The 21160-nt window shown below is 43.1% G+C and overlaps 1 protein-coding gene across 3 annotated transcripts in view; it reads left to right on the forward strand.

The window, feature by feature from the left end:
* TTBK1 (tau tubulin kinase 1) overlaps positions 1–21160 on the forward strand; it is a 108932-nt gene that overhangs the window by 626 nt on the left and 87146 nt on the right. For 2 of the 3 annotated variants that reach the window (XM_039568149.1, XM_039568150.1), the window contains exon 2: positions 15980–16138. In XM_039568149.1, coding sequence (XP_039424083.1) covers positions 16031–16138 — 108 coding nt within the window. In that variant the 5' untranslated portion in view covers positions 15980–16030. Of the gene's footprint in view, positions 1–9185; positions 15845–15979; positions 16139–21160 lie in introns of those variants that run through there. The other variant, XM_039568151.1, reaches the window with a different exon arrangement.

Genomic DNA, 21160 nt, shown 5'->3' on the forward strand with positions numbered 1-21160 from the left:
CGCGGCGATGCCCGGGGGTGCCGCCGCGGGATGGGCGGGCCGTGGCCTCGCTGCGCTCTGCACGGCAGGGGCGGGGGCGCCCTGAGCCCTGGGAGGCTCCGCCGGAGGGATTGGCCCCGTCGGGTAGTACCGGGGGCCGCCGCCGCTGGTCCCGGTGCCGGGCGGGGACCGAGGTGCGAAGGCTCCCGCGGCCTTGTGCCGGGCCGGGCTCCAGGGAAACCCACGGAGGGTGTCGGCCACCTCAGTGGGGCCAGGTGCCGCTCGGGGCTGGGCACGGCATCCTGCCCGGGGCCACCGGCTGCCTGTCCAGCCGCATGTGGAAAGCCAGCCCGCTCCATAGAGGTCTCTGGGGAGGGAGCGCTTCTATCGCGTTACATTGGGATAACTCCGTGGTGCTCGGGTTTGAGGCAGGAGGCTGAGAGTTCCTCCTCTTTGGCGGGGTGGAAATGGTGCTCCTGTGTGCGTGGTCATGTCTCCTGAAGCTTTGGGGCTCAGAGTCTCCTGCCGTGGTGTCGGTACTGCTCGTGGCGCCCAAGTTGACATCGCTGGATGCGTCCATAGTCATTGTGCTTTCCCTGCATTCTGGGAGAGGAGGTATCCGGTGACCAGGGTCTGACCCACTGAGGACTCTGGAGATGAACACCATGACCTTGACGTGCATCTGGGATTTAACAGGGAACCAGAATGCTGTACGAAGCACTAGAATGACCTGGTCACTCTGACAGCTACTTGCATGACAAGTTCAAGACCCACAGTGGGTTTTGGGGCTGGGGACTGGATACCTGTTGGTATCATGTTTCTGAGCAGTTCAAACCAAATCTACTTTGAATTTTCTTAGGCTTGCAAGGTAGTTTGATTGATAGAAGGAGAGGTTTGCTAATTCTGCCATTTCATACGGATTTTTTGTAGTGTCACTAAAAATGTTGCCTTTTAGCAACAAACTTCTCAGTGAGTCACAACAGAGATTTTCAACCTGGGGACTTTCTGTGAGTGAAATCTAGCCTCGTGTTGTGTTGTGCCACAGGATGTGCTAATGCTCCCTCAGCAGCAGTGTTTGTAGGTGCTGTGCCTGTACAGGTGCTCCGACTAAAAAGCGTCAGTTCAGTCTCATGAGTGTCAGTGTGTCACCACATTTCAGTGTGCTGCCTTCTTCTGAGAGTATAAAGAGGGCCAGAATAGGAACGATGTCTTAATGTTTCGGCTTTTTTTCCTTTGTGTGCAAGTGATCATCCAGCTCATAAGGAGCATCCTCGTGGTGATATAGGTGGAATCAGAAACTTTTGAGATGCTGTGCTCATGAATGGTGTACGTGGTATCCACTGCTGTTACTGCTGTGTGCTTTTGTGTGCTTTGTGGTAATCTCATTCCTTCAGGAGCAGGCTAAGTTCCTCTTCTTGGGTGAAATAAAGCACTGGAATCTCTTGTAGGACACTTTTATCAGGGTCAGTCTTGGGGACACCTGCCTAACTTTTTCTTTCTTGGAATAGTCTTCAAGGAAAAAGCCAGATCCCTGTCAATGCTGTTGGTCCTCCGTAAGGGAGTGGCTCCAGTGCTAGGAAATCTATTCCATCATCCCCCAGGGTGGTTGCTAATGCAGTGGTGCTTGTGGCCCGTGTGTGGATTTCCTTCCCTCTCCGTTCCCAGTGTTTGTTGGTGAAGGCAGGTGTATTTCCATGCTGCATCAGGCAGCCTGGAGCTCTCCTCCAAGGGAAGTGGGTGACACTTGTTTTTCAAAGCAGGAATGATCAGACAGATCCAGGAAGAGCCAAATCCCACTTTCTTCTATATCTTTAGTGTGGGAATCCCTTCATGCTATTTCTTGCTCTCTCTTATGGAAAGATTGACACATCAGAGCTTATCAGATAGCCCACTCCTATCATGTGGGTCTTGTTGTGTGCTCACCTCTTCAATTGTGTCCTTTCAGTTTTTTGCCTTAGTCTTAATGTGCAGGGTCCAGAAAAATGCTTTGGGAGCGGCTCCTCATCTTGGGAAGTTCCTAGGTTAGATTTGTTTGCCAGAGCTCCATAGTGACCTTCCAGTAACATTGATTCACTTTGAAAACAGAGCAGAGGACAGAAAATAGGTCCTTATAGAGGAATAGGTGTTTATAAAATCCTCAAGAGCTTTGTAAACTTCCTTAATTTTTAAGGACGTGTTGGCTTTGTTGGTATCTTCTACTTTGAACGTTGCAAGGCGCAGCCCAATATTTGCTGGTGTGATTGTGGAAGCTAAAACCTGTTTTAGCTCTGCTAGTTTAATGAGCAAGATACAGAGTGGACACAACCAGTGCTTCCCTCCCCTTCTTCCAGTAAAAATAACCAAAAAGTGTGTATTCCTCTGAAACATCATGAAATCCCCTTAAATGTCACTGTGGGCCACCATCCCATTGGAATAAATGTTAAGATTGCTTTGAGAGGGAGGAATAAGGAAGACCAGCTATGAGACCTCCCTCCCTAGTCCAGAGGAAGAGTGGGAGAATCTGTTGGGTATTTATTGAAGCTTTAGGAATGAGACTTGAGAAGTGGGGGAGATGATGTGACTTTTACGTGGTGCATCTGAAAACGGAGACTCCCTTGCATGTGAGAGTTTCCCCAGCTATGAACTGGACAGTGGCAATCCTTGTTGGTCAGGCCAAACTGGACAGTGGCAATCCTTGTTGGTCAGGCCAGTCCATGGTCTTCTCCACAACAGTGCCCAGCACCTGCATATCACATTGTTGAGAGCCACAACAGTTCTCCCCAAAAATATGGAAAATAAGCTAGCAGTAGCAACGTGGCTTGGACATTATTGTATCAAGTGGCTTTTCATGTGAACTGTTCTGGTTTTCTGGAGACTGGTGGGTACATCAACATATTAGGCTCAACGGGCAAAATAGAAAACTGCCACAGTAGGTTTTTTCATGGGATTCACGGTCCCTTGGCCCCTTTTGGTCTTACCCACTTCCACAGAGTTTTCTGTTGGGCCTTCTCCACTACTCAAGAGTTGCACACATGGGAGAGGCTTTTTTTTGTAGTTGAGAAGGAAGATGTTGACAGCGTGATGGACTGTAGAGCTGATCAAATAAGATGTGTTTGGAAGCCCTTTCCTTTTGGTGTCAAGCTGTGTCATCTTTAATTTGGTGAGCAGTATGAAAGGAACAAACTGGATCCTGCACTGGCCCCAGCTGGATAGGTGCAGTGGAGAGCAGAGAATGCCTGTGGGCACAGATCTCCTCTTGGAAGAAATGAGGCATCCCAGCCTTCTGAAAGAGAGCTGGTGTCAGCTGTGGCAGATGGAAGTGGATTCCTCTCTGTCTGTGCAGTAGGAGATGTTGTGAGGCCACTGTCAGCCCAGGAGCTGCCTGGGTCCAAAGCTTTGGTGTCCTCCCAGTCATGGGAAAAGGCAAAGAGATGAGAAGACATTGATGTCTGGTGAAAAGGTTTAGATTATAGGATCATAAACTCGACTGCTCAGGCCAAAGCCCCGGATCACTCCAGTCGTTTCTCTACCAGTGACCAAGAGCTGATGCTCAAGGAAAGGCTAAGAAGACAGGCACACTGTGCTTGCCCTTGTTACACCCCTTACCACCGTGGTGGTGCAGGATGCAGCTTTTCAGCCTTTTTATTTGTTGGCCTGAATAATTTTCTATGTACACAAGGTGTGACCTGTGTGCTAAGAGCACTCTGTTGTGAAACCTAGCTCTGCATTCCTATGTGTTTTCCTCTCTTGTAGCCAGTTATTAGTTTTAGAGGAACTTTAGTTTTATCCTGGAACATCTTAATTTCTAAGGCCTTTGGCCTGATACCACACATATCTGTGTGCTTGTTGAGTCTTCCTAAAAGCACCTAGCCTTTCCTAATAGATCTATAAATCAGGGCTTCTCCCTTCTGCCTGCCAGTGAGTTTAATTTTTAATCTTCAGTTTTCTAAACATGTCTGTTGTGGAAGACTGATTTTCTAGATCCTCTGCAGAGCTCTTCAAAATAAACAGCAGCCAAAAATCCTTGGCATCTTCTTTCTGATCTTCCTTTCAAACAGTCTTTCAATTTCTTATCTGTCCATCATTTAGCAGACTGGCTGGCTGGCCGCTGGTCAGATATGGGTAGAAAATATCTAGATTTTATCTGTAAGAATTTACTTAATCTCTTTTACATCATCGGGAAAAAACATCATCACTTGGAATCATTTGTACTGTTTTCTTCTTTTGCACGCATCTTCTATTCTAAAAACCTTCTGTTGGCACAGTAAGTCAGAAATAAAATGAAGTAGAAGTTGCACTGGCCAAAGAATTTTTGTTCTTTTGGTTTTTTTTAAAGGTGATACATTTCTATTCAACAAAGTGGAATTATTTGTAAGTTATATTTAAAATTTCATCTTGGTAATGCTGATCTGCATGAGGAAACTGAAGTTCCCCATTGCCTCCTGTTTCCTAAAGGCACAGGCCATCTGTTCTCACATGGCATATCACTGTTGCTGCTTTAATCTGGTCTTACGGGGTAGCTTTACTATTACATTTTTCCATTTAGCCTTGATACAAAATTACTTCTTTATCTCCTATGAGTCTGTCTGTTTATTTTGTAGTGTGTAGTACTCTTTCTCTCCTGGAGTGACCTGGCATTTTTCTGTGTACCTTTTCCATGGAGCACTGGAGAACGTGCCTGGGTAGCTCCGTGTTCACCCTTGAATCCATGCGTCCTCATTCCCTACCTTACCTCTGAAACCTGTTGCATCTCTTTGGTTTTCTGGGTTTCATTTAAATACCTTATAATCCTGAAACTGCTCTTTCTCTGCGTGTGTGTGTGTGTGTGTGGTGTTTTTTTCTAAAATTCAGCCCATTTTTCCCTGAAGCTGTGGTTCTTTGTGAGAATCTGCCTCCCAGCACCTGCTCTGCCACTCCTGCCCCTGGCTGGTCCATAGCTTCTCGACATGCAGTTTAAATTCTTGATACCTGTTCTGCTCACTGAAACAAGGGTATGGGTATGGTGTAGCTGTCTGATACTTTCACCTTCTCAGAGGCATCAGCACAGTGCTCCTCTTGATTGGGCGCTCTAATAAATTGTCTGGCTTGTTTCCCTCATTTTATGAAAGTTGCTTGTTGTTTGCTTCCTGTACCACCTCAGCCAGAGAACAGAAGTCACCTTTGTGGTGACATTGTATTAGGAGACTTAGACTTTGTGGTCTAATTATGGCTTGAATTATTTAAACAGAATCTAGCTGCATTAGACTTCTAAAATTTACTAGTCTCAGAGTTGTGCTAGTAATTTAATCAAAACTAACTGGTTTCTTTTAAGTTTTGTTTTCCTTGGGAAAAAAAAAGGTGGCCTCAGGCAGAGTTACTCCAGTGTTCTTAAGCAGAAGGGACTGAATCCTTTGATCTCACAGAAGGCCAAGAGCTTCCTGCTGTGGAGACAAACACAGAGCACAGCTTGACTGAGGCTGAAATGGATCTGAGGTACTGCTCCTCCATTGTGCTGCCACTGGCATTTGACTGAGCCTACAATGAACCAATTCAGGAAGCTCTAAGCCAAGGAAATGCCCTTGTTTATTAGGAAGAGGAATAGTTTTTCTGCTAGTACAGGTCACCACTTGAACCCATGGTGGCTGACTAGCCCATGGTGGAATCTTACATACACCAGTTCAAAGCTGGGAGGAGAAAGGGGAACTGCTTCTTTTCATTTGAGGCAGAGTTTTAGATTGGCTAATTAGGAACCTGGAGCTGTGGATCCAGCACTGGGGTTTGTAGGATTTATGGGGTAATGTAGGTAATAGTGTAACAGTGCTCCCATTAAAGTCTCACCTTTCATTCATTAGCACCTAAGCACCTAAAATATGATTTTGGGGTGGGTGTTGGCTTTTTTTGTTGTTGTTGGGGTTTGTTTTGTTTTGTTGTTATTGGGGGTTTTTTTGTTGGGGTCTTTTGGGTTTTTTTGGGTGTTTTTTTTTTTTGGTGTGTTTTTGCTTTTAGTAAAATTAACAGTAGCTAAAGCATGCCTTTTTAGAGGTGCTCAACCTTGGTCTGAAAAGAAAATCCACCATCTTTCTTGTTTCAGATCCTGTCCTTAAGAAAAATACCAATGAAAAACTAATTTGTAGTTGTCAGGCTTCAGCTTCTAGCAGAAGATGAGCTGGAAAGGCAGAACCCTTCAGTTTCTTAAATTTTCATGATAGGGAGGGGAGGTACTTCTCCACTACATTTCCTTGCTTTTTGGGATTTCTGTGGGCTAAGTTCCGTGCATTTTAGAGAGTTTAGTTTTCAAGTGGAAGGCACCTTCCAGCCTTTTTTTCTGATCCAGGATTTTTAGTAGGCATGAGGCATGGATTACTGGACTCTACGGTCTCTCACCAGTAGGCAAGGACAGAATTGCCTCCCTTTTTTTTGTGCTTCTCTCTGCAGCAATGCTCTGCTCTGTATGCATGACCTCTGTGGCTTATTCATAGATGTCTGAGTGTGAGTTTGGTTGTATTCAGAAGCATTTTGTTGAAGATGCACTTTTCCTTTCTGCTGTTCCCCATTTCTATGAAGAAATAAGGAGTGGTTGCTTCTCAAGCAGAGACAAGGCTTATGGGGCTTTGTCCATTGAGCCAACAGGACAAAAGAGAAAATGTAAAAGGTGAAAATGCAAAGGGCAGGTAGTCAAGTAGTTTGTCACTCTTGTGACAGTTATGTGAGGGAAATGTCAGGAGCCATTTGGTTCCCAGGGCTCAGAGCTATCTGGTTGCATAGGTCCTGCAGCCTCTTTTCAAGTCTGGTGGCAGTTCAGAAGCTGGCATTTCTGGTGTGCTTGTTGCTTCTTTTGCAAAACAGATTTTCTTTAACCTTGCTGCCTGTGTTTCTGATTGGGATGAGATTATATAGGTTTTTCCCCTTCCAAACATCCCAGGCTGGACTTGAACCAGTAATTGTTCTGTCTGTGGAGTATTTATTATTAGAAGCATTCACCAGGAGCCAGCTTACTCTGGCAAGCTGAGCACAGAATGCACAATTACTCATTGCAGGTTGAGATAGGTTTGAAAAATTGCTGTGAGCATTGACCAAGTAATGTACAAAATTTACTTTTCCAGTACGTTACTACAGCTATGAATAGAAAGTTATTTTTACATTAAAATATGGCATAAGGTTCATGATACTTTTTTATAGAAACAAGTTCTGACCATATGTGTTCTGTAAGAGGAAATTCTCAGAATCCAGTTACTTGGCATAGCACTGGAGAATTAAGGATCAAAGTATAAATGTGGTTTATGACAATGAATCTGTCCAGAAGAACACATTTTAGAGTTTTGTTGGGGGTTTTATTGGTGTGTTTTTTGTTTGTTTGCATTGGGGATTTTGTTGGGTTTTAGGGTTTTTTTCCCTGACACAACAAGCTGGTGTAAAATCCAATTGCAGAATGAGAAGGCACATGCCTCAGTCATAGAGCTGCTTAACTCCACAGACAGGAAAACTCCTGGATGGGAAGCAATTATTGGCATGTTCTGGGAGAGTGCAGGCAGGTACTCTCAGTTGTGGAATAGATGGCATCCTTGACACACGTGGAAATAGCTTTTATAGAGGCAGTCCAGACCAGCTTGTAAAGCTCTCCATAATCTTGGCAACACCCTAGTTCCTTGGAAACTGACTCACACAGCAGTGCAGAAAGAAATTAAACAGACCATGCTTGCATGTACAAGAATTATTGTATATTTTTGTGTGTTTTTCTAGGATGTTCTTGCATAGACTAAATATCACCACGGGAAGCAGTACACAGACTGTGAGGGTGCAATATCCCAGACACTCCTTTGTTGGAGGCTCTTCCTCAGAAGCACCAGCTTGAGCCGTTACGGCATTGCTGCACCACCAATTTTCAGAGGAAAATGAGTTGACATCTGTGTGGACTCTTGGTGTGCTTTTGGGTTGGGTCATGCAGCAAGAGTCTTATGGCAAGAATGGGGATTTTTCATAGCAGCAAGGAAGAGAGTGTGTGGTGGAGAGGAAATACGCAATTTGCTAGAATCAGTACAGTTACCTGCAGAAATTGCTGGGATGCATTCCCAGCCCACACCAGAGGCACTACAGCAATCTGTAGGAATTACCCTCCCCAGAGCAGCTGTAAAGGCTGTGGCCAGGCAGCCTCTGGGACATGGCGCTGCTGTGGCAGTGACCAGAGGCAAAGGACAAATTTGATAGACCCCAGGACTGTGTAAGAAGGACTGCTCAACAGAAGAAGAGAGACAGTGGGAAAAGTGGGAAGCAACCCAAAATGGTGATGGAATAGGGACAATTGAGGTAAAACCGATTCTGCCAAAGAAATATTTAATCCCTCTGCCTGGATGGTTTAGATAAAGCCCAAGGGGGAACAGAGGCAATGGCTAACAAAGTACAAAGGGTACGGATGGCTCCAGGAATTTATGTAGCAACATAAAAAGAATCACAAACTCTCTTTGGAAGGTGTTTAGCTATACCAGGAACTTAAATCCCAGTGAAGACCAGTTTACTGGATGGATGTGAACACTTGACCCAGTATGTTTTCTATATGTACAAAGAGTTCAAAGAGCAGAGTAAGTGTGCTCAGTGGTATCCATCCACTCCACCTGAAATGCAGGTATATTATATACAGCCTGGAGGGGAAGTGTTAGTTAAGGCATTCTTTAGGAAATCCAAATTACAACCTGTGTGGGGCGGTCCATGTACTGTTTTATTGTGTTCCTAGTTTGCTGCTAAAGATTTTGGTAAGGAAAATTGAAGATGCCATTCTCACATCAAACAAGTAGCGATGATCAACCAGTTGATAAATGACTGGCTTCTGAGAATCCTTCATGATTTTGTGTTGGGAATCATTTAAGTATTTGTGCATGGGAATGTATAACCTTGGACTCTACCCTATGGCTATCTTGTTAAGTTTTAATTCTGTTAAGTTTGTTATTTGTAATAATGTTGTAGAAGGACAGGGGTTCAACACCTCAAAATTGTTTTGTTTTTCCTTTTACTACATTAGCAGGTATAGTTAGTTAAGAGAAAGGAAGAGTTGTTGAGGAACACACCTGGTGTGGGTAGCTGGGTGTGCAGCTGCAGTGGGAGCTGCAGGAAATGCCTTGGAAGGAAGGAAATGTCTGGAGGTCCAGGCAAGGGGCCATAAACTGGTGCCACCCCTTTGCCAATCAAAGGCCATGGGGACATGTAGGGCTGGCTGGCTGGTTCATCCAGAGACTCTGTAGAACTCAAATAAAACCGGATAAGACCCCAGACCAAATATCCCCATTTACCAAGAGGCACGTGCAAGGGGCGTGAAGAGCACGAGAGGAACACAGCCTGTAAGGGCACAAAAGTCCAGTGGTGCCAGTGTGACTCCCAGAGTGGTTCCTGAATAGTCAGACAGGAAATTTTCCTTGGTAAGCTGTCTGTAAACTAAAAAGGGATGAGATAGAAGATTAGAGAATGAAACTGTAGATTTGCAGGCAGCTGAGGAAGGATGAATCTGCTCCCCTGAGCATGCACCAGCTAGAGGGAAGAATTCCTTACATAAATGGGAAAATGGTTACAGAAGGGCTGTAGGGGGATGATTTAAGTGACTAACAGTTGGCATGATTTGTCATGTTTTTGTCAGTCTCAGGAAACCTATTCTGTGTAATAACAAATAGAATCTCTGTTGTGATCAGCACTGGGCTTGAAGACTGAAAAAATGTCCCATTTAGTGTCATTTAGTCTGATATGACATCAGTGCAGCAAGTGGCAGTTGCCCCACTTAGGCTAATTTTTATTATGAAAGTGCTTGGTAATACAAAGTCTGCATGGCAAATCTATAAATACATGAATTTTCCTAGCAAAATATCCTGTCTTCCAGAATTTGAATCATATTATGAAATCTCTCATCAAGAACTTACTGTTAGGTTCATAAACTCTAAATAACTTTTTGACAAGTTTATTTAATACTTGGTAATTATGGTGACTGCATCTATCAAAAATTTCTGAATGGGTAAGATGAACACAGCTTTCTCTGGAATGGAGGTTTAAAATGATTGATCTCAGGCTGTGGGCCTTTTAATAACCTGATATAATAGGTTATAACAAGACCGTTGAGCAACAGATGTTATCAGTTTGCTGTGTGCCTGAGTTGTTTTTTCAAGATAAAATCCTGTTCTCCAAGAATAAGGACTCAAGGAAGGTCCTGTTGACCACTCTGAAAACTGACTTGGAATGGCTACATTTGGTGGAAGATGAATAACAGGCTCTGCACAAAGCAGAGAGCAGGGAGAGGACATTCCTGATGGGACATTTTGCATTACCTGAGGATTTGGTCACACGCTGGTCCAGGATCAGGTGATGACAACATAGCCCTGTGTGTCAGGTGTAGGCTGAATCTGATATCATAAGTACAACCTCTGTTTAGTACTTGCTTTTATTCAGATATATTTGTTTTGGCTGCCAGCAGACTATTCAAGCTTTTCAGTAGTGATTTATATTGATTTTGCAGGTACATATACTTAAGCTGCAGTTAAATGTTCATTGTAGGCAAACCATAATGTTTGCCTGTTAAATTAGTAGAGGTTGAGCTGGTTATGATATCAGAGGGATTTCCTGGTGTTGGATTTAATGTTCTGCTTGTTTCAAATTTGGAGCAACTCTGTCAAGGAGATTGGTGGAAGATAATAGACTTTCCTTTCAAATTCTCCTGCTCCCCATTGTTTTACTTTACTGCTGAGATGTGTTTGGGGAGGATTAGGATCACATAAACCCCTGGCAGCGTAGGCGTGCTTATCTGGTGTGCGTTCCTAATGATTTGTTGTCATAATTACCTGTGCTGATTCTCCCTGCAGATAGGTGGGTTTGGCACAGAAATTACTGGTATGTCTGACTGCTCTGTAATGTGTGTGAATGCAGTCTCTGGCAGTGTGGAATTGTTTGTTTGGGGGTTTTGTTTGATTTCCTCAAGTCCTGTGCTGTTACTTTCACTGTGCAGGCAGTGATAGTTCAGTTGGCTGTGCAACTGGGTAGCCATAATAATGCTGTCAAGGTGCATCTGTTATCATGTTTAATATGTATGTTCTGCTCAGTGCAGCCTCGTGTTAGGAGAGAATCTGGACCTTGATTGATTGCAGTCTGCCTTGATTGCAGTTTTTTTTGTTTGTTTTTCCCAGTCACTCCTTAATGGTCATAAACCATTCAAAGACGAAAAACAGTCCCAGCATCTTGCAACCTCACCTTTAGATGTTTCGATTTTTACAGAAGTGAAATGCTATGAAAAGCAAGTCCAGAGTTTCTAAGGCTGATGCCCTTCCGTGCCTATGAGAAGAATATGGCACAGAGGAGACTTTAGGCTGCAGCTGACAGGAGTTGAGCCTACTCTCTAAGCAGGGTTTGCTGCAGCAGGGGCAGCCAGTGAAGGAAGACGAGTCTTCAAGGAACAATTCAGAACCCTACGAGCTCCTGCTGTGAGAGCTACCTTAACAGTGTATGGCTTGTTTTTCATTGCTGTTTCAAATTCAGCAGGGAGTATGGTGTATTCCAGGGCTGAGGGGCTCTTAGTCCAGTGCACTGCATTTTTTTTTAAATCAACTTCTTTCCTGTACTGTCATACACATTCCTACCCTGATAGCAGAATGCTAGTGCATGGTACAACTTATATATACAAAGATTTAAGGGGGTTTTTGTTTGCTTCAATGTGAGTGATTTAATTTTTATAGTTGGTATTGTGTGTTGGAAGGAGATGATGTTGGAAAAACAGTGAGGGACACTGAGTCCATGCAGCTACTGCTGCCATTAACTGAGCCCTAGTGCTGCTGGGCACTGGCACTTGGAAACTCCACTCATTTTTGTTTTCTTACTTCTAAGCATTCTCAGTCCTACTTTTTATGTTCTCATCTTATTCCCCACCCCATCTGTTTCATTCATGTTCCTGTTGGGAACAGCTGAATTATGCTTAAATTCTTCTTACAACTGTTTTTTAAATTGTTCCTCCCATGCAGGTATTGGACAGGGAGATTGATCTGATTTCTAGACTGCAATTCATTGGGTTACTTCTTTTGGTTTTGCAGATATCCAACTTTGTCTCACCCAAAAAAATGCTGTAGTTTACATCAACGTTCCATAACACTTCTGGGGTCTGCTCTTAAGGTGGATCATGCTCCTGATGTGGTTCATGGTAGGGAATTTGGTCAAGTAAAGAGGGTCATGGGTTACAGCAGTCTAAATTGCTCTAATTTGTAGACTTCCAGAGGTAAGGATGTGTCCTGAAATAAAGTGGGATATTGCAATTCCTCCACAGTGAGATTAAGACACTTAAGATTATCCAGGACCCTTAGTAAGGTGGTGAGAGACAGAATTCCGTAGCTTTGTTCTGCTGTTTAATAACCACCCCATGTCTGATAGGTTTTGAGCTTGATGTTTGTGAGTGTGGCTGTACTTTGAGCACTCCAGCCATAGTATGCTGAAACTGAAGCAAGCCAACATAGGAAAGATCTCATCTATTCACTAGGAATTCCCACAGGGCATGCTTGGTATTTATAAGTTTAATTTTAAGAGTGCTATAATCCTGTAAAATGAAGAAATAATTTTTCCAATAAAGCTGTTTAAAATTTTGCTTGCATGAAAGAGAACCTTGTAAGATAGGTGATTGGGCTGTGTATATGAGACTTCTTCTATCAGTTCTTTATTTTTTGTTCTCTGACCTCCTTGAAGGGCTAAAGGAGACCTATTTATTATATATACACTCCTTCTGCTGAAAGTACCTCACCAAAACACACTTTGGTCCATACTGAGTCATACCACAGGTCCATCTAGGCCAGTATCCCAACCTAAGCTGGCAAAGAATGGGTATCTAGGATAGAGAATAAAAGGTGGAAAAGCATATAAAATGACTCTTCAGACTGCTCATGCCACTTCCAGTGAACTGGTGAACATGGGGTGCTTTGCATTTCTTTTGTTATAAAGGCCAAAACTAAATTTATAAAACTATAAAGTTTATATGTTTGTGGAGTTTATATAGTTGGCTGAAGGAGATGGCAGTATGGAAGAGTTGATTTCACACTTCTTCATGCTGAGGTTGGCCAAGAGATGGAATTTGGTCCTACTGTTGTCACTGTTTATTTCTCAGCTGCTTTCTTTTGTGCTTCACTTGCTATTTCTAGGAAGGCAGTTTTAGAGTATCTTGGGCTTGCTCAACTCCCTTGCATGACTTAAGTGGGGACAGGGGTACAAGACTTTCTTGACATCCTGTCCATTTCCTACAGGAAAAGACAAACTGAAAGTTCTTGTTTTCACAGTCACTGTACTTTAAATTATGTCTCTTGATATTCAGTGGTTGACACATTTTAGAGGTAAGGAGAGTGGTATAGTGTCTGGGTTTAAGACACTTGGGTAACATTTAACATGCAGAAATGATGCTCACTGCTGTATATTGGGGAGGAGAAGTAGTGCCTTACCACTCTTCCACAGACCATCTCTTGCCTCTTCCCTTCTGTTAGCAAAGTCAGCTCTGGCATAGTGCTGGCTGCAGGTTTTCATGGTGGACAAACAATATTTACATGACATTTTATTAATTTAGAAGGGATTATAATAATGCATAAATTAAAAGCATAATTTAGATGTGCTGATGGTTTCTGCACAAAGGCAGCTTCATTCCTTCTTTTGCCCCTTGTGATGCTCCTGGGTTCTTAGGTTAACATGTTAGATCTGGCTATGGACGTAGGTAATGCTTGGCCCTTAGGCTTGAGCATGTTTCTGCAGTATTTATACTGCCTCAGGAATAAAGTATGGATTTGTGCTGCTACTGTGATCGTAAACAGCTTGGAATTTGTTTTGGACTATAATTAAATTGGCATTTGCCTTAGCTGAATTACTCTGGCGATACCAGAGCATATCTGTAAACTTAGTTCTGTAATTCCGTATTGCCAAATGGCTGCTATTCATGGTACTGCCCAGGAGGATTTTATTCTATTTCAAAGCCAGATTCCTTTAAATAACAGACATGATATCTTTGTACATATGTATTAAAATTTTGATAAAGGGAAGTGGAATAGTGCACCAAGGAAAGCAATCGTACCTTGCCTGGCTTTGAGTGCTCATGGGCTTTCATGCTCTGTCTCTCCTCTAAAATTATTCCTTGGAATTAACTTTTCCACCACGAGTCACCAGACTGAAATCTTACACTAAAGTGATGTGAAGAGACCTTCAAGAGTAGGCAGGGGATACTTATTTCTGTGTGTTTATGTCGGGGGGTTTTGTATTTTCGTAATGTTGGAAGTTTGGGACAGTCTATAGTTAGCTAACTTTTCTTTAAATACCAGACAAAAAGCCAACTTTAAGGGAGATTTTTGCAGGCATTCTCTGTCCTGTGCCTCCTGCAGTGATGTGCGGGGAGGTTGTGTGCTCGGTACCCACTGATAGCTTAGGGATGGCCAGTTCAGGTGTTCTGGTGAGCATGAGGGAGCCTGGGAATGGCATTCCACTGCTCATTAGAAGAAGCAGCACAAATGTTGTGCTGCCAAACACAGCAGGTATTTTCTCTTTCCGATTTCTTACTTCAGTACCCGATGATTGAAAGCACAGCTACCCCATACAGATGCAGGACTCTTTCAGTGAGAATTCAGAACATTTTGCAGCACCTTTCTTCTGAATCTCTTTAATACCCAGTTTTTTCTTATTTCTCTTCTATCGTTTTGATTGTCCTTTAGCAGATGTTGGATTGAACATTTCTCAGCAGCCCTCTTGCTGAGTTAGTCTGCTGCTCTTTTTTTTCACGTAGTTATCTTCTATATCTGGAGTGAAATCATCTTTTGTGAAGATTTTTATAAGGTCTCTTTGAGATCTTTTGTTCATGTTTTGTTTGATCGTCCTTTGTCTTGCACTTTTGACATACTTCTGTCTGCTGCTTCCTTGTGCACACTACATGCTGGCCACTTCCTAGCCTTCCCTCTCAGCCCCTTTATTGCTAGGGAATGAGTTCTTTTCTCTACTTGAGCTCATAATTAACTGGTAACTTTTTTCCTTTTTTTGAACCTGAAGAAGTGTGATGGTTGAGTGACCAGCTCTACCCTTTTTAAAAAATTTGGAATTTATGTTGTTAATCTAAGTCTGCAACCAGAGTGCTACAGTAACACTCAGTTTTAGAAAGGAAAATATTCATATTTTGGGGGAAGGAAAATAGGATTGCCAAGATCTGGCCTACTTCTAAAGCCAGTAGAATATCTAAAGAAGATCTTTTATTAGGCCTGTCTCATTCATTTTCTTCTAGGAAAGCCGAGTTAATGTGTTTCTGAAAGTACTTCTTGTAGAACATTTATAACAAAAACCCCTTAAAATTAATATCAGCATAGGCTATCTGGAGCTCCATATAAAGGCAGGAAAAAGGAGCAAGATGAACACCACAAGCACAACTTATCTCTCTGTATTTTAATTTGATCATCTTTAGCACTGCGTGTAGGGTATGAGGATGACTAAGTTATACCTGGCTGAAGCCTTTTCTAGCCATCCCCATCTTCTCTGCTTGGCTGTTCATTACAGTGTTGTGTCTGTAACCCTGGCCCTATATGGGCCTTATACCCTATTCAGACTTTTTAGGCTTATTGAGTGCAATATTCAGACTTTTTAGGCTTATTGAGTGCAATACCTGGCAAACCTTTCTGATTTGTGTTGGATGTCATCCAGTGCAAGCCATAAAAGCTGCCGAGTTGGCAGCTGCTCTGCTAAAGCAAGACTTCTTTGCTTGGTAACAGTAAGAGCCTTTGCAACATTTTGGTGTTAGGTTCTCTTTGCCTTCTTGACTGTCAAGCCCAAGAGCAGTGGAATCCTGCATGGTGTAGCTGGTGATTGTCACCCTTCAGTTTGTGCTGCTGACTTGGAGCACGGTTGTGTCTGTCAGGTTACACATGGAGTGAGCTCTGGTGTTTGCAAGGTGAGTTTGCCTTCTCTCCTAAGAGGGTGGTTCTGATTTAGTCATAAACAAAACCTGTGGAAATGCAGCATGTACTTATACTGCGACCTGTAATAATTTTGTCATTCATTCCCCCTGCCCCTTTTTTTTCCCCAGATAAATGGCTCATTTAAACTGGGAGCTACTGAAATACTCTCTGGCTGGCAAATGCAGTGCCTAGCAGCAGTCATCAAGGACGAACCAAACATGAGTGGTGGAGGGGAACAGGTCGACATTCTCCCGACCAACTACGTGGTCAAAGATCGCTGGAAAGTGGTGAGTAGCTCTGGCTTTAATGGCCCAAAGAGACTCCCTCCTCCTCCTGCAGTAGTACAGCAACTTCCCTACTTAATCCTGGCCTCTGGCAAGCAACAGTGGAGTGGTATGATTTGATATGTTAGCAAGATACTGCAGAAAGAAGGGTTTTAGACTGGTATTTTCAGAAGACTAAACCTGCCAAGAATTTTTAGGTAGTATTGAAATGTTGCAGCACACTCAAATAATTTTTTTAGTAAGAAACTTAGATTTCAAATTACTGTGGCAAAGAATACTACAGACATGACTATAAATAAATTGCATTACAATAAAATAAGGTAAAACCAAATGTTTCAGGTTGGAATGTCAGCTACTTCAAGAGTCAGAAAGTCCATGATTAACCAGCTGGTTCAACTTCTGTGTAAATTTATTAGGATACTTAAAATGATATCATCATATGTTGAGTTTTAGTTCTTACCTCATCTGTTGTGCAAGCTGGACTGGCATTTGCATTTCAAATGCTGAAAAAACATTTAAATCCCATGTGTGTCATTGCCTCAATTTTTAACTGGGATTATCAGCACTCTCTGAATCATTAAACTCGCAGCAGAAGCCTCACTAGTCTGAACTATAAGTGATTTGCAGTAGTAGTGCTGAGTTGTTCTTTATGCTGACTGGCTGTGGTACAGTGGCCCTGTGAGTTTTGCAGTGGAATGTGGAGAGCAGAAGACTAAACAAATTTGGGACTCTGAATTCACTTCAGTTCCAGGCTGTGGATAGGTTATTTTTCAATGGCCCACTTCAGACAAAACATTATCCTTTCATTAGACTTGGCTTGTGCCTTATCTCTGTATTGACCTAGGCAGTTCAGCTGAGCTCTGTTCTTGTTGCTCCCTACTGCCTGTCTCTCTTCACTTTGTTCCAGCTTTCTCCACAGCCTTCACTTTTCTGTCTGGCCTTTTGCTGAACAGCCTATTTATATTTTAGCAATTCAAACTGTTCTTCATTCTCCTTGCTTCTTGAGAGCAGATGGAGAAGCTCAGTTTTCTCTGTGATTAGACACCAAAATGGAGACAACTCCTTTGCCCCTCCCAAAGCTTTCTGTCACGCTGAAGGAAAGCTTTGCTGTGCTCCTGCAGCTCTGGACTGGAGCACATGTACCTGTTTTGGAGAGATGATCCATGGGCAGGTTAACTGACATATAAGACTTGAAATGTGCCCTGTGCTCACCAGTGTCTCAGAAAATAATGCTTGCAGCTTTTATCTGTCTCTCCTTGCACAAATGGAAATTCTCCCAGAGCCTAAAATTTGGTTAGATTGGTGCATGTTCTTTGCCAAGATGAATTTCTATGCTCTCCTTGATGCCTTTGTTTCAGGTGCATGATTGCTAAATACTCATTCTTCCTTAACATGAGGAAGAACTCGTTTATATTGAGGATGGCTGAGCCCTGGAACAGGCTGCCCAGGGAGATAGTGGAGTCTCCCTCTCTGGAGATGTTCCAAACCCACCTGGATGGGTTCCTGTGTCACCTGCTCTAGGTGACCCTGTCTTGGCAGAGGGGTTGGGCTAGGTGATCTCTAGAGGTCTCTTCCAACCCTAACAATTCTGTGATTCTGGGATTCTCTGTTCTTTACCTTGGCTAACTTTGGCTCGTACCATTCCCTATTCGTCGATCTTGAAGTTTCTCGTTCATTGACAGGAGTGCTAAAACTTCTGTAAATGATAGGAGTATTTTTGTAACAAAGTCTAAACAAGGTAACTTTGTTCTTGGCAACAGCAGAACTCTTAAAAGCACCAAAAACTCCAAATAAAGTCTCAAATATGCTCAGTGATGCTCTCAGGGGAACATTTTAAACCAATTTTGAAGTTCGTAGAGGCACTAAGTGTGGGATTCAGTGCTTCATTGTTGCAGGAATCTGTGACTGGGGCCTACTAGAAGCTCTACCTACTAACTCTGCCTTAGAAAAGATAGAAATATGCAGCTGCATTGTCAACAACAACTACCTCTAACTAGAGGAATAACCTTTTATGTTTCATAATGTCTCACAGTAGCCTTAAATACTCCAGTGAGGTCATTGCCCCACTTGAAGGCTCTGAGAAATGCCTTGCTAAAGGCTGTAAATAGCAATGAGAAATCCTTTTCCGCAGCTCTGAGTAGAGCTGGGAATTTGACCATGTGCTAGCTGACTTGTGCACTGTGAGCCTTCATTGAACAGTCATTTCCCCCCACTCCCCCCCAAAAAAGTGCAAAATGCAGACCCTTTCCTTTCAGGCAGGCCTTCTGTGCCTTCCCCTTGCTTTAAGTTGGTGTGGGACTAGTCAGAAGCACGAGCTGTGAGGGGCTTGGAGTAATCTGGAAAAACTGAAAATACTTCTGGTGGCCCAAGGAAATAGCGTAGGATCAAGTGACAGAGGAGAAGGGGACTGTACCTTAAAGTGAGCATACAGCTGTAATGTCAGGAGTAGCATTTTTTCCTCTTGTCACAGACCTTACTGAATCTAACCCAGAACATGCCTGCTGTATTGTCCAAGCTTTGCTGTGGGTGATGGATCCTGCTCAAGCAGGTGTGTGGCATATTTATGGGCTGCTGGGGTGCAACTGCCAGAAGGTCTTTTGTGTAATTTGTCCTCCCAGTGTCTCTGACTGTCTCTGGCTGGGCATCAGCTTGAACCTTGTAGCTCTTAGTGCTGGCATACTTCCATTATTGAGCCGATTTCTAATTTTAGATTGTTGTAATGTATTCCTTGAATTCCTTTCCTCCTTTCCTCCTTTCTGCTGGCTGACAAAGCTTTGACAAATGGAGATGCTAGTTCTCTGCAGTTAGCCTGCTGGTAGTTCATTTTCCTGTCACTTGAAGTCAGTAAAGTTTGGCTGTCTGACAGCAGTAATATTTTTGTTCTTTGTGAAAAAAGACATGGACAGGGTGTGCTTATGGTTTTTATCAAAATTTGTAGATTTAGAAGTATTCTTTTTAGTCATCATTCTTTACTTGCAGATGTTTTTGATGCTTTGACTAGATGAAACTTAGACAGTACTGGAACCTCATGACTTCTGCTGAGACCTCAGAGGGTCTTGATGCACGTGTGCTCTGAATGATGTGAACAGCTTTGTTCAGGGGAGGGAACAAAGTCAAACGTAACTTGTACTTGCTTTGAACTAGGTATGGATGTCAAAGCTGAATTGATGTGTCTCTTTATTTCACATTAATGCCTTTTACTGGGGATTCACAACTGACACTTATTAGCAAGACAGAGCTGGCAGCTCCTGCACTGAGCTTTAAACACAAGTGATGACTCGAGTACATGTGTATGTTCTTTTGCTAGATGCAATCCATGTTTTGTTTTCTTTCAGGTTTCTGAGCTTCTTGATCTGAAGCTCTCCTGTTTATTTTGGAAACCTTGCTGGAAACTGCACAAAACTTCCATGGATTCTTTACCTTGTCTTGCTCACAAGGCCATTTATGATTCCAAGAGGGAACCTGGGATAAGGAAGGTTCTTTGTCAGACTTGGGGCCTGTTTTGGTCTCACTCTTGAGTTGCTTTAAGTGGGCTTTGACAGGTCTTCAGATGATTCAGAATGTGGCTGGTTGAGTTCTTGATTGGCTTCTCAGTTCATGCCTGTTTTACCTGAGTTTGTTTCCTTTGAGATCAGATCCTCCTAAGCAAGTTGAGTGGGCTCTGGAGAGTTTAGTGAACGTAGGTCAACTCTTCCTCAGCTGTTAAGTCAGATGAGGTCTACTGGCCATTTCTGGATCAAGTAGCCCATTGAGTTGGGCTGCAGGAGTTGCAGGCTTGGCTATACAAGTGTTCCTAGAAGACAGCCACAGTGTCACTGTTTGACCGTGTGAAACCTTTGAAGCCTGTGGATGACAGCCTTGATCCTGGCTGAGTTCACTAAAGGTTGTTGGCTTTTCATTTGGTCCTTTGCTCTGGATTTAGAGCACACATTCCTGTTCCTTGGTATTGCCACCGATCCTGACACTGAATCACTCCTGCCTTGGTCCTGGAATGTTATCCTGGGAAGGTCTAGTCTTTATATAATATCCTTGGAAGGCAGATTTTGTTTAGAGCAGTGGTGGCGTATATGCTTCTGGAATAAAAGATTAAATTTGTATTCAACCCTATTTTTGACTGGGGTTGTGTGTTGCCTTGGTTTTTTGAACTGTGTCTGAAAGTACTGATTTTTGCTTAGTGAGAAGGCTGTGTGTTGCTGTTGTTGTTTTGGGGGTTTTTTTAGTAGGCTTTGAAAGATTGAGCTACAAGACTCTTTTTCAGGATAAATCCAAAATATTTCAGAATATTTAAAGGCGACTTGAAAGGGAGCCATCTGTGTTCTGTGTAACTACTGATTGTCTGTGTGCAAGTCCAGATACCTCCCTGTTTGATCAGATGAACTGTTCACTTGATTCCACAGCGTGGACACCCAGCTGACACACAGGCTCGTGCAGCTGGGTGGAATGAATCCTGCTGGTGTTGTCAGTCTGTATCCCAATCTTAACAGTAAGTGGGCTGGTAGAAGGTAGGAAACAGGACCAGAAGAGAATATTCCCAGGGCAGTGAGGCTTAACATGGGCTAATGACTCATGATTACCACTTAGGTGATTCTAGTTAGATGTTTCATTCTCTTTCTTGAATTTGTGTTTGCAGTTTCATTACTGGCTTGGGGGTTTTTGGGTGGTATGTGCCCATCTCTCCTTTGTGTCCAACAGAAGGCTGTGCTGAGTTCACCTTAGAAAGTGAACTCCCACAGAGCACTCAGACAGTGAGGCAATGGATGTGTCATAAGCCCCTGAACTCAGCCAAGACCTTGACTTACAACAACTTGCTCTGGAACAAAGGAAAGGAAATGGCTGCTGATGGCCTCTGGATGTTGCCGAAAAATCAAGAAGTATGGTGGTGCTAGTGGTAATGTTGAATAGATGGTACCATCTGGTGTGCCGGGAAAAGTATGCCAGAGAATAATTTCCATAAGAGTGTGAGCAAGGATGCAAGGAAGCAAAGGCAGCTTTGACAGCACTCCATTGGCTGGAATGTGTATATAA

Source organism: Corvus cornix, chromosome 3 (assembly GCF_000738735.6).
Source record: "Corvus cornix cornix isolate S_Up_H32 chromosome 3, ASM73873v5, whole genome shotgun sequence".
In the NCBI taxonomy this organism is placed as follows: domain Eukaryota; kingdom Metazoa; phylum Chordata; class Aves; order Passeriformes; family Corvidae; genus Corvus; species Corvus cornix.